Below are 17,488 nucleotides of genomic sequence, written 5' to 3'. Positions count from 1 at the left end.
TTCATTTTCTGACATAGCTGTAAAACTAATCTGAAAACTTTTCAAAATAAATCATTATTTAACAACGTATAGTGTGTACCTTCTAAAAATGAAACCTACATCTCTGAGCTGTGAAAATGAGGTATTAAGGTTATAACAACCAACAAGAATGCACTTTTATGTAGAAAACCATGATTAAATCGATTCTTCCTTACTAATGATTTAAATCAAATCCACCCTGCCACAGTCCTCTCCCACTTCAACGCCTAGCTCTCTGTTCCATCATAAAACCCACCGTCGTCCTCAGTTTCTTCAACAAGTAGTTATGAAAGGTTCAAACACTTCACTACCTTTCTCTCCAACTCCCATCCTAATAATGAACCAACCTTGGTTCACTCCTAAATCCTTCCATTCCTACTCCTACGCCCATAAAACAATACTACTGTCAAGACCGGTAGTGAATACTGCAAAGTAACAGTTCTACCTGACCAGTTTCAGTGACCAAAATAGTTTTCGGTTTACAGAATTTTTAAATAGCACTAACCAAATTACCCTCCGCTTGCCTTACATGATCAGGCTAACCAAGCCATCTTAAGTCTTGCTTTTCATTTCCAGTCACTGACCTCCATTTCTGTCTAAGTGGCACATTCAGCTAAAGTAGCCTCAACTGAACACACAGAGTTTAATACTGATCAGTACAGTATCACTGGACATATGATGCCCTGCCATACACAAAAGCAAACTGTACATTTTGTATTTCCCATATCCCTCCGTATCAACAAGCACAGGAGCGAAAGTGATGCTTAAAGCTTCTAAATAGCATAGCTACACCAAGTCCAGACACTGATCCAAAACATAATGGACTTGATACTCTATCCCCAAGACACTAATTATAGTCTGTCTGTGAGGTTTCAGTTTACAAGCCAAATCAATGGAAGAAATGAAACTAATTTTTGCAACTACAGCATAGCCAACTGGCTCACTAGTTATTGGTCAAAACACTATCAGCTCTTATTCTAAAATATTAAGATTCAAATTTTACTTCATTAAGTAGTGCATTACACAAAATATTGTGCATCTCCAAGTTTCCTTAATTTTGAACTTGTCTGAACAGTGGATTCAGCAGAATGTGTCTTAAGTATGGAGATCAGCTATGTTTAATTTAGCTTTTCTTTCTAGTAATCTATGCCAATTTTGTTAAAAACATTAATTTATGTTTTAACTAACCCACTCTCTCATCCTCCCAGATTGATGTATTATGCCCCTTAGATATGCAAAAGGAGATAAGTAATCAATAGCTTACTGTAATACTTGTAATAAACGTTCAATGACCACCATCTTTTCTAAAAAAATTTCCAGGAAGAATATTTGTAGACACATGTCGAATAAAGATTGGTTCTCTAATAAATTGTTAGCATGTCATTTCTTCCACCATCATTTCTGTCCAAACTGCAGGTTAATGACAAAGGTGTCTGAAGTCATAAAATTGCAAAATAAGCTAAAAAACTCACCATTTACATTAGTATGAAGTATAAATGCAATATAAGCCAAGTTACTTATTGCTGAATATGGATTGATGCTATATGAATTGTAGACTGGTCAAACTATCAGGCCTAAATCTAGAGATTAACTAAATACTAATAAAACTCACAGCTGCTACTGACAAGGATAAGCTATGAGCTGCTTCTATTTGCTGAACATAGCAGTAGCATGAACTATGCCCAGAGTACATGACCAATCATTTATATGTAAGTGAAAAACATACAACAGTTCAAGAGAAATAGGAAACATGTAATTTAACAGTTTCAACCACCACCAGGAACCAAATACCCAAGTTCTAACCTTGACACCCAGAGTTAATATTTAAAAATATGAAAGACACAACCAACACCAATTGCTCTGAATACAAGTTTTAAATAGAAATATCAAAATAGTTAAAACATATGTAAGCCAATTCATTCTGATCCATAGTGGATTATAATCCCATTATTTTTCAGGTTTTATAAAACAGTTTTGCCAGCTATTTAAATGCTTATATGTTCTCTATTTCATGAGTCAATATAAATTAGACATTGTAGTCAGCTGTATATGCAGTATTCAATTTGTGCACTGTATTTGCATAATTGTGGTGCTGTCAGTAACCACCTAGCAGTTCAATTTGGCATATGTATGAATTTCTTGTTTCTTAGCATTCACAAAGCTATGCAAGATTTTATTTTTCCAGTCACCAAAGTGATCATTTGAATGTAATTAACTATTGGCCGCCACCACTACCAACAAAAAGGAAGCAGACACAATAAAGATATATTAATACCTATTTCTGTGATATTTCATTCTATATGCCATTCCCCCCCCCCCCGCCAACATATTTTCATACAATTCCTGAACATATTAGAGGTCTGACACCAATTAACAATGAAAGATGACTTATGTAAATAGGCAATTTATTGTTAAATAAAGCAGGACAAGAGGTAAATCACCTGAATTTTTAGCACATTAATTCAGTAAATGAGCTTCTGATTTATCTGATCAGCTAGCTCTACTAGTACAAATTTAAACTTACTGACAGGTTCTACTGTATCCTTCCAATTAATGTCAGACCTTCTCAGCCATTGCCCATGCATTTCCAATACAAAAATTTCCAGCTATTTCAAAGACTGTCAAGTGCACTGACTTGCAACAAGAAGTAGCGGGCCTTAGTAAAATATAAAAAATTAAGCTCTTCTTTTAGAAGTGTGTGATGGTGCAGATCACTTCACAATTATTTCCTGAAAATCTATTTTAAATGCAGTTAAATGTGATTCTCCTCTGCCACAGTATGTGCTTCAGACTTTATGGTCTCAAATTTTCAAAAAAGAGGTACGTTTTTAAGTTAGTGTATAGAAAGCCTACATTAAGGGAGACTAAACTTAATTGAATTGGAAAGTTAAAAGGCATGCAAAAGGCTTTTCTATCAGTTCGAACAATCACAAAGGAATTCTCTACACTTTAGTTACTATTAGCAGCTACATTCATCTGGTGTGTTCATACAATTTGTGAAATTAAATAAGGGTAACATTATTTAAAGTTGGTGACGACTATTACAAATCTTCCAGACACTGGGACTTTAACAATTCAACCAATAAAACCAAAGCCTATATGAGTATGGCTACATAATCTCAAAAAAGATGTGATGATGCATCATGAGGACATCACATAAATCATGATAATTGGCATATTGCTAGAAGGAGAATGCAAGCCTGAGTTATACAGCACCAGCAGACATCTCCAGTGATCCAGGTCAATGACTGTTATGAAGCCATGTCAAGCACTAGATACATATCCAATGAAGAGAAAAACATTTAAATGCATGGATAATATTAGACAGCAAACCAAGAGGAAAAACTGAAGGTTCACAGAGAGACTTCCCTGAACAATGAGAGCAGTTATTGCACAGTACTCAAGGATTTGCATGCTGTCAGGCTGACTGCATTCCAGGCAATCAGAATTCAAATTTAATCTGTACTCTTTGTTATGCATGGAAGATTTTTTGAAATTTACTAGTTCTTTACAGAGACAGCATATTCATAATCTGAAGACTTGAATTAATTATCATCTACTGCCAGTTCTTCAGGTAGTCAAACTTTTCTCCCAAGCATATCTTCTAAAATAAACAGTTTGAATACCAGCTACTTCTCCAATTTATCTTAAATTTTCACCAGTATTTTGAGACACAGTTTTAACAATTAAGAATTGTTGTTGCATAACAACTGGATCAGTTAGGTAGATTACATTTCAACACTAACCCACTATGTAAAACCATTTAGTAAAATGGATTATCCTTCACACCTGTAGCCAGTTTCACTGCTATATTTGATTATCTGTTTAGGATGGTTTTTTTGGCACTGTACAATTAAAAACCTCTATACATATTTCACTTTATCAGGTTATATACATGGAAAAACAGGCAACAACAAATAAAAAGTTCAGTTTATCTAGTCCTCGGACTTTTCAATAGCTTCTTAATTTTCGTCCACCCCAGAAAAAAAGCCACGTTTAGCTTTTAATTGCTCATTTCTGAAAGTCAGACTGCAGAGAAAAAAAATGCATCAGCTGCTGACACGACAGCTGGCTATAGTTCAAGAATTGCTACATACCAAAACATCTGATCATATGCAGAGCTGGTATCATTTTCTTAAACAGAATTTCAAAGAGATGGCAAGTTTTTAAAGTGAAAATTGTTTTCTTAGAAAAAACTCAAGCTTGGGAAACATTTTACTATCAATGCAAGTGTCAGCTTCTGCTTATCAAATCTCAGAGTACGAAGTCTGTTTTCAGGGCAATGATTCTTCAATATTAGGAGTGCCAGGGAAGAAGTAGAAAAGAATAATTATAAGTAAACCTTTGAATGCTAAACTATAATAAATGTTAAATATTTTCATCAGGTTAATCCAAATAAAATATATTTCTATAAAACTGATCTATGCATTTTTAAATTATGTTCAATGGAAATATGTTACACACAAATTGTAATTGAGTAAGGTGTTTTTGTTTAAAAGAAAGTATTAGAACTTTGTCTTTAATAGGACAGTGTCACTACTTTTTGACCGACACACTACCATTAATATTTACATTACAAATAAAGCATAAGCTTTATTTCAGGGCAAAGTTTCTGCACTTTAAAAAATGACTTGAAAAATAACTGGTTTTAGACAGTCTTTCAAATAATTGACCTATCAAAAAAAGAAAGATCTAGGTTTTCCACATTTAATATTCCACTGTTGCAAAGTGTTACACACCAATGCTTTCACAAGAAATAATTCAAGGTTAACAGTACATGTTAAAAACTGTGTACACAGAGAGAGAGAAAACAGCTTCTTTGTTCCCTAATCAAGGACTTACATTCCAAATCTAACAAGGAAACTGGAATACATTCAGATTTTTCTCCCCTTGAGGCAAGAGATATCTTTAAAAATTAGTTAATTGGTTTGTGGTTTTGTACGCAAAAATATTGGCCACTACTACTTAACTTGGGTTAATACCCTCAGTGACTTGGGTTCTTTCAATTTAAATTTTCACATTTGCAGGAAATTAGGGCAGTGAGAGTTAATTAAGGATTGTAGATGTTGAGATTAAATAAATTAAAGCTCTATAAAAACTGTTAAAACAAACTGACATCACATGTCAAAATATACAAGGTAAATATCTTGAAATCAACAAATTATACCTGTTTTTACTATTTGTTTGCTAGCCCATTTGTAACAAGCCTAATTCAAAAACCTAAATCACTCAATTTTTACTCCTATAGGTTCTCAAGGAGCATTTTTCCTTATTTGCCTATCTGTACGTTTCGATCTATGGAAATATTTTTTCACTCATTTGAATGTGTACAGTGAAATTGATGTTTACTGACATTTACGGATAAAAATCTAATCTTCCAAACTTAATTGTAGTCTTAGCTCTAAAACAAAAACAACAACAACAACAAAAAAAACAAATAAAACCCCACAGTACTGCATTAAACAAGTTATAGATTACCTCCTTTAATTCATACATTCCTAACCAAAATTCCATCATCAGGCTGATTGCTAGAGAAACCTTGCTTGTATCTGCTGGCATGTCAGCAGAGAAACACTTCCCATTTAAAGACAGTAGCAGATAGTTTAACATGTTCATCCCTTCCCCTTTGTCCCCGGCCACAAAAAAATCACTACATATACCAGAACAATGCTAGAACTTTATCAAAAAGAGTTAGTGAAACATAAGCATTTTGTTCCATACTAAGGACAGTCTTACTTGAGTTAAACTTAAGTAACTCTAAATGAATTAAGAGACTTTTAGATAAACTAAAGAAACTACAGATTTAAAAAAAAATAGCAAAATATTACCGCTTCAGCCAACTTTGTTTAAATGAAGAGCATCATGTTTGCAGAGGGATGCATTTCAATTCATAGCACAAAGTTTGTTTGGCAACTTTATTAAAAATATATTCAATTTGGCCTCTCTCATCAATTAAAAAGACGTACAACACAATATAGTTGAAATTCAAACAATTAAAAGTTTCAAACAAGAGCAAAGACATTTGCCTAACTGGTTCTATAATTTAATTGGCTCTATATACATGGGGAACAAAAAAATAATAATGGTATTTTCAACCTAGCAGACAAAGGTATAACAAGATGCAATAGGTGGAAACTGAAGCTAAACAATTTTAGACTGGAAATAAAATACACAACCTTTTAAACAATGAGGGTAACTAGTCCCTGGAACAACTTACCACAGTGTGTTGTGGATTCTCCATCACTGGCAATTTTTAAATCAAGACTAGATTTTTTTTTTTTATTTTAAGATATGCTCTAGTTCAAATAGGAATAAATTCAGAGAAGTCCTATAGCTGGTGTTATACAGGAGGTTGAACCAGATAGCCACAGTAGTCCCTTCTGGCCTTAGAATCTATCAATTTTAGATTGTGTTTTTGAAAAGTTGTCCAAAAGTAGAAAATTAACTAAGATTCTGATCCATTAGATCCATAAAAGCATCTGAAAGTTGTTGGCTACAATTATATTTAACCAGAATTTTACAGAAAAAAGTGACTCGTCTCATGAAGCATTCCATTCCAGGTGAAAAAACTGTAACTCGTGTTTTTGAGAGCAGTGACTAAACTTGGGCTCAGGTTTGTAGTTTTCTTTATTAAGCTTTAGCAATAAAATAAATTACCACAGAAACATCTGAGTCAGAAGAAAAACATCTCATTTCTGTAAGAGAAAAAAAAAAAGCGGACCTTTTAAAGTTAATTTAAGAATCCAACTAAATAAATATACACAGAGCCCCAAAGGTTATTTCACATTGAAGAAAACCAAAGTAAAGTTTCTCTGGAGATAATAAGTTACATTTCTCCAACTGCATCTCACTATGTTTTACGGTCTAAAACCCAAGGTTATGCAGTGAAGAGACACACTGCTTGAAGTAACCCTCTTCAAAAGAAAAATAAGCTGGTTTGCTGGCTTACAATATCAACATTAAACAAATCTTAGAAATGTGATAAGCATTAATCACTTAATGCTTCACATTATTTTTTCATCTCCAGGAAGTTCTTCCCTTCGCCTCATCCCCCTGCCATTCATATCTAAAGGTATTACTTCTGTGATTATGATGTCCCCAAGTGTTGCTGTGGAAATTACTGTAATATCTTAAACAGAGACCAGTGTGAGCAAGCAGAAATACATTGACTTTAGATTAAAATAAATTTAGAAATCAAATTTACATTTCACCATTTATATTTTCCCCTCACTTTTGGCATGTCTTTCAGGTTGGCCAAGTAAAAACTTATTTTCTAGGCAGTCAGTCAATCTGCCTTCCAAATTTTAATATACTTTGAAAATGTGTAATGTTTGGATTGCAAACACTGCTGGACAATATTTAACGATTTAAAATGGTTTAAAGTTAAAATGTGTCATTTCTCTTAGGTTTTGTTTTTAAGCCACCTCTTCTCCCCCAAGCTCTTATCGATGTTCTCTGAGACCCTTTCCCACAGTCTTGAAGTATGATTTTTAAACTGACAGCTTCCCCCCACCCCAAGAAAATCCCTTTGAAACAAATTATGCTTATAAATGAAATGAATTACATTGGAATAAATTAAGTTAGCTTTTAAATACACTAATAGACACTCAAGACTTCTGCTTGAAAAAATTCTTATAGCGTTTACAAAATATGTAATTTTGTGCAAAGTAGTCCTTTACAATACAGATGTGAGACAAGGAGCTGCAAAAGTAGGGATTTTTCATAAAAAGGCACCTAATGAGAAATAGTTTTAATAGACTGAATGCTTCTAATTATATATATATATATATATATATATATATATATATATATATATATATATATATATATATATATATAGCTTGAAAACAAGTTGCCATAGTAATAAGTTTCCTTCAGCTTAATGTTCCTACAGTATTGACTAAAAATGTAAAATTCAGGAGCAAATATTTTCATTTAACTAGCACTGAAGTAAAATTTATGTGGCTTGCTTAGCAAATCTTCAACCTGTTTGTATTAATACTTGTGTTGCAAGAACGACAATTAGATCTGATATGCAATAAAATGTGGTTTGTCCAATAATTGTGCTTTCAGAAAGCACAACTGTAAAAATGTACAAAGTTTCTATTACTCATACTGCACAGAACGTACGTTCACAGTTATACCGTCACTAAATCCACATTTATATAAGCTCAGTATTAGGATACATATTCTGCTACATTACATGAAGCCAACTCCATTCTCCAGCCAATATAAATCATTGCAGCGGAGTTGCTTGTGCTCTTACACCTTTTTGCTCTGGCAGGAACATTTCAAATACAAAACCCTTACCAGCTCTGACACAATGTTCCCAAATTACACAAGTAGTTGGAGGATACTCTGCCATCTAAAAGTTATAGTATATGCCCTCCAAAACAAAAACTCTACCGCAGTCAGAACAATTGACATTGTGTTTCGAAGTACTGGTTTTGATACACTGCTACTTCTAAATGGCTTCCCCAAAAAAGTTATATTTTCAACAGTTTGTATAGCATTTGTTTGAAGTGTGGTTAAGTGTTCCAGGAGCAGCAGTCAAACCTTAAGTTGTATTTATGTATATTTTCTTTCTTCACATTGACCCTTGCCAACATTGCTCAATGCCCCTCCCCTTTTGAGACTATACAAAAAGTTACTCCCCCCCTCCCACCCTTTCACAACTACTCACTGAAGCCTCTTCTACTGCTGAAAGCAAGTAAAGCAAAGCCCATGCTGGGTGTCTGTCTCCTAGAGAAGATTGCATCTTTTATTTATCGCCCCTTGGCTTTATTTTCACAGTGAATTCCTGGCTTAAATGTAATCAGCCAAGAAACCCTCCCTATGTGCACTCCTGTCATTCCTCATCGCCTGCAAGCAGAATCAAGCACAGGCAAGAGAAAAAAAATTCTCAGCACTGCCATCCAAACCAAAATGAAACTGAATTCTGGTTTTGCCACAAGTGCGGAACCATAGATGTCCTTCAGTCCTCTGGAAAGAAACAGAAAGCCAAAAGGAAGATGAAACTTAATTAAATTTTTTTTAAAAATGTCTCAACGCTGAACCACTCTCTAGGAAGGGAGGAAGGGCACCGAGCATAGAGAAAAAGCAACAGAGTCTGCCTTTGGAAAATACATGACCAGGCAGAAGTCACATTTGTAGACTGTATTTGAATTCAAATGAACCACAGACAGGATTAAAACAACTGAATTCTCTCCAAGGATGGCAGTGAGGCAAAATTACATGAGAACCAAAATTACGCAAAAGATCTTAAAAAAAAAATCTATCGGGCCTTTGGGCCCAGAAACTTCACACCCTCAAATCTGTAAAAACAAGGCATAAATAAAAGGAAAAACTGATCCATTTTTGTTTTAAGTGCTTTGGAAGGAGGGGGAGAGAAGAGAGAGTTGTGAACTATCCTGCTGTTGGTTTCAGTCCATTTAAAAATATCATCATGTCCATGCTCAAAAACTGATAGCTTGACAGGGAAGAGAAAAGCTCAGACTTAAACTGCATATTGGGGAAGATTATGCAAGTCTGTTTGAGGGAAAATGGAATCGTGCAGCTTTAAGTCATCAGTCCTTCTTTCCCTTTGTCAAATCTTCACTATTTTTCAGGCAGTGAAAAGAAATAAAGAGCCTCTTTTGTTTGGCTTCCCCTTTTCGGAGGCTGGCAGAAAACTGAAAAGGACACAAATAAACATGAAAATGAGAACAAAGTGCCAGGTCTTCCTCCTCCTTCTCCACCACAGGGAATTACCTCACGGCGATTCGAGATGTGCAACTGGCAAATACACTCAGCTAAACACAACAAAACGAGAGCTCCAGCTCCAGCACAAGAGAACCTCACCCTGCACTGAAGTTTTATTCGGGAAATTATAACCCATCTTCCCGTTCTGTCACACAGCAGTGGAGCCTGGATTGCTAGGTCTGTAAAGCCTCCCCCACCACCATCACAAACCAGGGGGTGGTTCATCCTCTCCCCATCAGAGCAAGCCAGGCAGCGCAGGAGAGATGGGAAATCTACAGCCTTCCCTTGTCGTGTCCAAGACCCACAGGAAAATGTGAGCCTGCCATGTAGCTGCTCCAGCACTCTTATTGATGGGACTAACCCCTCCCTCCCAGCACAGAGCTCCTCTTCCTCCTCCCTTCAGGGGGAGGAAGGGACACCCCCCCCCCCCGCAGCCTTTTAAACTAACTAGGAAGGGAGGAGTTAAATAGAAAAAGATCTATCTCTTGGAGAGGGTGAAGAGCAGCAGCAGGCGGCAGCAGCGGGGGTGGGGGTTGTGTGTGGGGGGGGTGAGTATTGTTCCCGGAGAAGCAAGAACAGCACTTCCCTCTTTTGCTGTTGTCATGAAACGAGGAACAGCTACATCCCAAAGCAACTGGCAGCACCCCATGTACCGCCGCCTCCATACACAGCAGCTCCCCCTCCTCCCAGCCATCGCTCAGTCCCCTCCCCCCCCCCCAGTCCTGGCAGCCCGAGTTGGATCCGCTATCTGGCAGCTTTGCTCTCCAGCCACCCCCCATCCCGCAAAGCCAACCGTGGGGTGATTCAAAGGCAGCCCCAGGCTTCGGCTGCAGTGTCTGCCGCAGCTGCCGACCCGCCCGAGCGTCGCTGCCGCTGATCCCCTACAAGTGCCTTTGTTCAGCGACCCGAATCGCTCCGCGCAAATTCGCTCCTGGCGTTTGTAGGTAACAGATCCCTGCCCCTCCCTCCCCCCACGGGGGCTTCTTCTGCTGATTCATTTCCTCGCCCGCCCCGGTCTGCGGGGCAGAGGCGGCGGCGGGTTTGGCATCTCCTCTATTGTGGCCCAGGGTATGACGATGACCCGGATTAGCGGGGGTGGGAGGGGACACAGCGAGGTGGGACTGCACGGCCGGGTTTACGGGGGGAGTGGGGACTGGCGGGGGGAGGAGTGTGAAGCGAGTTAAAGGGACGGGACGGGAAGCGTTTGATTAGCCGGGGGTGGAGAGCAAACAGGCGTGGTGTGAGGGGGGGAGAGGGCAGATTGAAGGGCAGTTGGTAGGCGGACAGAAGCAGCGTGTAACCTGGCCTTGGATGCCGAGGAGAGGCGTGAAAGAGCCATATAATCTGGCTGCGAGGGGGAGGGGACGAAGAGAGGAAATTACGAGGCCTGGATGGCTGGCTGGAAGCGAAGGAGGGGGGGTCGGGGGGTCGCTGGGGCACTGAGGGAGCGGAGAGCTGCAGGGCCCGGGCTAGGGGCAGGGTAGCGCTGGGGGGTGGAGGCGGCAGCTGCCGAGGTGAGGTGAGAGGAGGAGAGCAGAGGTGAGGGGCTGGCCGCGGGGTCAGGGAGCTGGGCGAGGGTCGGAGCGGCGCTGTGGCCTGGGCAGGGATCACAGGTGGGTGACAGGCTGGCGAGCGGCCCGGAGAGCCCCCCGGGCAGGATTACAGCGGTGCGGGAGAGGGGCCGCAGCCCGGGGGGCGGCGGGGGGGGGGGGGGGGCGAGGCTCCGGATGGCCGGCCCGGCTCGTGACTCACCGACTTGCAGGACGTTATCGACGCAGCCGCCGTCGAGCAAAGCGATGCCCCTACGGAAGGGCAGGCGGTTCTCGTCGGCGGCGGCGTCCGCGGCCCCGCCGGGCGCGGTGCTGGCAGCGGCCCCCCCGGGGGCGGCGGGGTCCTCGGCGCCGGTGTTGAAGGAGGAGTACATGCAGATCTCCCTCTCGCTGCGGGGGAAAGACCAGTACACGATCCTGCGCTGCACCGGCTCCGGGATCCGCTCGAACCGCTCCTCCACCCGCTGGAAGGGCCACTTCTCCGCCACCTTGCGAGCCGCGATGTCCAGCAGGGATTCGGGGCTCTGAGTCTTGCCGAGCGGCAGCAGCCCCAGGGCGGCAGCGGCGGCGGCCGCGGAGGAGGGTCCGGCACAGAGCGCCCCGCTGCCGGGGCCGCCGCCGCCCGCCCGCTGGCCCGGCCTGCACCCCGAGCCGTAGCCAGGTCTGCAGCAGAGGCGCTTAGCGGGGGGAGGGAGCTGACCGCGCTCCGCCATGATCGCGCCGCTTCTAAGCAGACAGCGGAAGTGGCTGTACCCTATAAACGGCACCAGGAAGAGAGCGACCGACAGCCGGAATAGCGGCCCCGCCCATCGCCGCCATGTATGGGCAAGGGGGCGGTGCCTGCTGCCTCGCCCACGGCATGGGGCGGGGCTATGCAAATCAGCGCCTACAAACATAAATAGAACGGCCCCGGCGCTGCAGCCGTGTGCTAGTCTAACTAGCAGTGGGGGTGGGGACCGCAGCCGGGGCGGGGCTTGTTATTCTGAAAGAGGGCGGAGCCTCCTCTGGCGATGTCATATACTCGCAAGCCTGGGCACGCCCTTCAGGGCTGCGCGTGGTGGGAAAAGGGGGTGGGGCAGGCGCCACCGCCTTGGTGACACCATCTAGGGAATGGAATGTGGGGGCGGGGCCGTGGCGGCCTCAACCCGGTCACCACCGCTGGGAAAGCCGAAGGGAGCGGGAAGGAGGGAGGAGTGGCACTAAGCGCAGCAGAGAAATACGGTAATGAAAACGAAGCTGTCGCTGGGCTTCTCTGCGCGTACCCCAGCTCGGTTCCCAGCGGTGGTAGCAGCCCGCCGGCATAGCTCCTACTCGCCTGCCCGGTGCGTGGCAGCCAGCTCCGCCCGCCCGCAGCAGAGCAAGGGCAGCCTCAGTGCTGGTAAGTGCAGGGGTCCCGGGTCCCGCAGCGCGTGCGGACCCGCCAGCCGGAGGCCCCGGGGCTGGACGCCACGTGCCGTATGGGCGGCGGAGGCGCTAGGGCAGCGGGTGCGTCCCGCGCTGGGTCCGCCTGCCCAGTCTGGCTCGGGTTTGTCCCGCACGGAGCAGCGCGTCCCTGTCCGGCAGCCGAGCTCGGGTCGGTGCTGGGGCACCTGCAGACACCACGTCCGAGTTGCGGCTGGGCAGAGCCAGGGCGGGCTGAGGGGCGCTCCCCTGGTGGGAAGAGGTCCGCCGAGTGACTCTTCCTGTCCGCCGGTTACTCTGCGCACCGGATGGGACTCGATGTGGAGTCACGGGGGGGGCGGGAATACAACTGGAACCAAAGCCAGGTCGCGCTAGGCACAGGCTGCTCCGTCAGCACGGAGGCTGAACAATCCCGATTGTACGCGGCTGAGGGTGGCTGCTGGCTGTGCTCCCCGAGCGCCGGAGCATGAAGCCAGAGCACGAGTGCTAATTACGCGATGCGCAGCAAATCCCAGCCTGAGGCAGAGTCCTGGACTTAATTACCTTGCTTGAGACGGCGCTGTGCTTTGCCCCGGCTTCCTCGCTGCAGCTCGCGTTCTTACTCCTCTAGAAAGCACTAGACTGAACCGTGTGTTGTGACACTTCGTACTCCCTGTGAGCGCCTTGTCTCCCCTCCCCACTTCTAGCCTGCGCTGGGACTGCAGGGCCGCTCTTAATTCGGTCTCTGCGTGGTGGCCAGGTTATGAGACTTCCGAGGCTACCTTATGTTATGGTTTAAAAGCTACACGCATAAGCAGACAAACGGGACCAGAACGTGCTGGCCTGGTTGGAAAACCAAGTTTTAGGCCTGTTCCAAGGTTTCCCATTTATTAGGAAAATTGTGGTAACAGGCTGCTTGTGGGTCAGTTCCTTCAGTGTTCCTCAGTCTTGAGGGCCAAAGCACAGAGGCAGCACACGTACAAGAAGGGGAGGGGAAACGCTCTAAATCAGAGAAAATAACTTTTGAAAACAAGCCTAATTTTTAAAAGGCCTGTATTGTGCCTTGTAAAATCTTACCTGACCTTCCTCCCTTCTCTTTGGGGGAGAGAGGGCATAAGGCTACTCCTAGCTGCCTAACATTTGTCCCTTCTGTCACTTACTAGTGTTACTGTTGTGTGGGTATAAATGCACAAACTAAACATAGAAGAGACTTGAATGAAAAAGCCTCTCTTTTTTCCCAAAACAAAATTTGTTACCTACAGAATGTTCTCCTTAAAACCACTAATAAGGACAGGAAATGAATATTGCAAATACAAACATAAGTGACCTACCTCCTATCAGTCACTCCTAAAATAGCTGTTCCCCATGCTGTTGCATATTAAAGCAATTCTCACTTGTAGGTTGGCTTTTGTGGGGGGGCAGGCAGTTACATGTAGCCAAGTAGTATATGAGAAATTCTTTAAAGCATTCTAGGCAGGATGAGTGGTTTTGGGGGTGAGGAGGGGATAGATGTGTCTGATTACGGCTTTCTTCTCTTTCATAGAGAAAAGAACACCTGCAACCTCACTTAAGATATTTTAATTTCAAAACCGCTAAAGAGAGAGCAAAAATGGTTTCCTGGGAAAAAAGGCAGATCGTATTTTGAAGAACGGGTGTATATTTTAGAATCAGAGACTTGACAGCAGCCTTAAATCTCATTTTGGAAGAGCACTCTGGTTTCTTCCCCTGATGACTCTTATGGAAATCTATATTGTTCCATGACCCTTTTAGCCTAAGAGGTCAAGATAGCAACCATTTTTCTGTCAAAATCCTGGATGCACGCTGGTGCTGATTAAGGTTAGGTTAAGGCTGTAAACCTTCACATACAGCCCACACTGGAATCAAGCTCTGGCACCCCCAGTGTGATAGGCTTGATGCCACAACCCACAGTGAGTAAATTGAATGCGGTTAAAATATTCTGTTTGCCCTTGTGTTGAAAAGGAACTATAAAAATACTGGTATTAACCATCTGCTGTGGTTAATTTTTAGCAAATGGTTTAATGTGTAATGTTAATGTTGCAATTCCCATAGCGCACAAAGTGAAATATCTTCCACTGTTAGTTAAAATAAACTGTTCAAAACTGTATCTTCTAATCAAATCTAACAACCTTTGTTATAACATTTGTTCCAGAATGTGCAAAAGCAGGCTCAAAAACCAGAATTTGCTGTTCACAAATAGTAGCAGAAAGATATCAGCTATCTAATTAGTAGACCAAAGTCTGTTCTTGCCTCAGATAACTTCATTGGGGATGCACAGGTATAAATAAGGGCAGAACTATATCTGAAGTTTACTGTACAATATTTTCATAATGTTGATGTGTAAACACTAGGGCTAATCAAAAATGAGAATTTCTCATGGAAAATTCTGATATTTCAACTTTTTGATCCAAATCAGGATAAAGGGTCAAAATATTGAAACTTTTCTTTCACAGAACAAAATGCTGTAAAAGTTTAATTTTGAAATTCATTGTTTAGAAATCTTCAATCAAAGCAAAACATTTGGACACTTCTGACTTGGAACATTTCATTTTGGCTCAGTTAATCATTGAACAGCATTTGTCTGAACTGCTGTGGGTTGCCTCAGTGGAGTTGTAGGTCAGGTGCTTCATGTCTCTATTCTCCGGTAGGGGGCAAGGCTGTCCAGTCAGAATACCACTCCCATGGGTCACTGCAGCAGTTAAATCAAAGAGCCGTGATAGAGTCCTGCACATAGAGGAGAATGGCGGGGGGGGCATAAGATACCAGGGCAGATCAGGCAAACAAAATTAAACATTCGTTTGGTTCCACAAACCAAAATATTTTATTTGGGGTTGATAATTTTTGATTTACCTGAAGGACATTTGAAGACTGCATTTTTACATTGATTGAAAATTCCCGATCAGCTCTAGTAAATATTTTTTTTTCTTCCTGATTGTGTTTGACATTTAAAAAAAAAATCAGTGGAAAACCTGAAGACATCAGGTTATGCAAGTGTCATCTTAATGTTTGTGTACATTATCAATTTCTCAATTTCTTTTGAAATAGCCTTGCTTTAATTTAAAAAACTATTTAGATACTGTGTAGAGCCATAGAAAAATTAACATGGCAAGAACAAATTATAGTGGCAGTAATATTAAGACTTCAAGAAAATAATTTTAGACTAAACTTAAACAGAGCCCATGAATTGAATCAGGCCTGCATAATATATGTATATGTTCTGCATGGCATGTTTCAATTCTTAGCTTTTTTTTAAAGTTTCTAGCCCTCAGGGGCATGAAGAATATACATTCTGAATGTGACCTGAGTGTAAAGTGATCTTCTTGAGTGTGCAGACAGCATGAATCAACTACTCTAAAAGGTGTGAACCCCTCGCCTCCCACTAATCTCTTTTGGATATTAACGCTGAAGCCTAACACCACTTTAGCAAAGGAACCTAAGGGATTTAGATGCCCAATCCCCCTAGAATTTTAATGGGATTTGGGAACCTGAACACTGTAGGCTGAGATTTTAAGGAATCTAAATGTATCAGCACTAACTATTTCATTGCTTATTTTAGCAGTGAAATTGGGTGAACTGCGAGTTACTATAGAGAGGGACATGCATAGAAAAAACAAAGGCAGGGAAGAGGTAGAGAAACAGAGGGATAGGGAAGGAAGAGAAAAATAGCAGTGGGCCTAAAAGGAAGCCGTTTTCACTGAGTGATGCTGAATGTGACAAGGAATTGAACAAAGAACAAAAATCTTAGCTATTCCATAAAGATCATAATACTCTACCCTCAATCTTTGTGCAAACTTTCCTTTGACATCAGTGGGCATTCAGCTAAGGTTTGAGGAAAGCATGTCATCCTAAATGTTTACTTTGTGCCCAACAAAAATGAAACTTGATCCTGTCCAAAGAGTAAGTTTGATACCTCCTGTTTTAGACCAGTAATTTTGGCCCACTTTGGGGAAGGGTCTGCTTTCACCTGTCATGCTATGATGATCTTGTGCTAAGTGCTGTACTTTCTGCTGGGCAAAAGCTGCTCCTAATAGGGTACCCATTTCCCAGGCAGGAAGAGTTAACTGTTACCTGGAAGCAGCTGATCCCACAGCTGCAGAGTCCTGCATGTAGATTTTATAAACTCCACACTTGCAGAACTGGTTGTTACCTGATGGTTGCTCTTTTGTCCAGTCTGTTCTCTTCCCATCTCTCTGCCTTTATACATTAACGGTATACTTGGCTTACGAATAGGTCAATGACTAAGAATTTTTATCTTCTAAATCAGAGGAGTCATTTTATAAGATTACATAAAGTATGCAAAATTCAATAAAAGCTAACACATGCAATCACAGACTAAGAAAAAAATCTTCATTCAAATAAAACTTAAAAGTTGCATAAATCTACAGTTTAATCTGAGCAAGCAGAACTCCCTAAACCAATGGGGAATTTGCCTAATAATCAGCAGCATGATATGTCTCTATTTTGTTAGCCACAATACTGTCTCCAGCAAATCTTCAAATCAAGAGAAACAAACTTAAATTATTTGAGAGCATCAAGAAATACATCTGGGAGACATGGATTGCTTTTTAATGTACCTGTAGAGGAAAATCTTTAGGAAACTCTTATGGGAGACAGCACAAGCATTTTGCCAAATAATTTTTAAAAAGCTTTGACACTTTTAGTAGAGATAAAAGCTGAAAAATAACCAGCTTGTGTGTCTTGGGATACAATATAAAATTCAGAAGAGAATTTGTACCTGCTTGCGAGACTAGTTTAATGAAACAGAAAAAACACTAAAATAA

General features: G+C 41.7%; 2 protein-coding genes across 7 annotated transcripts in view; one reads left to right on the top strand and one right to left on the bottom strand.

The window, feature by feature from the left end:
* The window catches only part of ZSWIM6 (zinc finger SWIM-type containing 6), a 167,365-nt gene extending 155,328 nt beyond the window's left edge, over positions 1–12,037 (bottom strand). Inside the window, exon 1 of the mRNA XM_048850294.2 lies at positions 11,512–12,037. Within this exon, the coding sequence (XP_048706251.1) occupies positions 11,512–12,022 (511 nt within the window). The 5' untranslated portion in view covers positions 12,023–12,037. The remainder of the gene's footprint in view (positions 1–11,511) is intronic.
* Positions 12,038–12,404: 367 nt separating this feature from the next.
* LOC125636726 (uncharacterized) overlaps positions 12,405–17,488 on the top strand; it is a 94,542-nt gene continuing 89,458 nt past the window's right edge. For 5 of the 6 annotated variants that reach the window (XR_012668416.1, XR_007356692.2, XR_012668417.1 and 2 more), the window contains exon 1: positions 12,405–12,687. The gene's annotated coding sequence lies outside the window, so the exon portion shown is untranslated. The remainder of the gene's footprint in view (positions 12,688–17,488) is intronic. The other variant, XR_012668419.1, reaches the window with a different exon arrangement.

Source organism: Caretta caretta, chromosome 5 (genome assembly GCF_965140235.1).
Source record: "Caretta caretta isolate rCarCar2 chromosome 5, rCarCar1.hap1, whole genome shotgun sequence".
Lineage (NCBI taxonomy): Eukaryota > Metazoa > Chordata > Testudines > Cheloniidae > Caretta > Caretta caretta.
The sequence above is the reverse complement of the archived record's forward strand: the minus strand, read 5'-3'. Positions and strand labels throughout refer to the sequence as shown.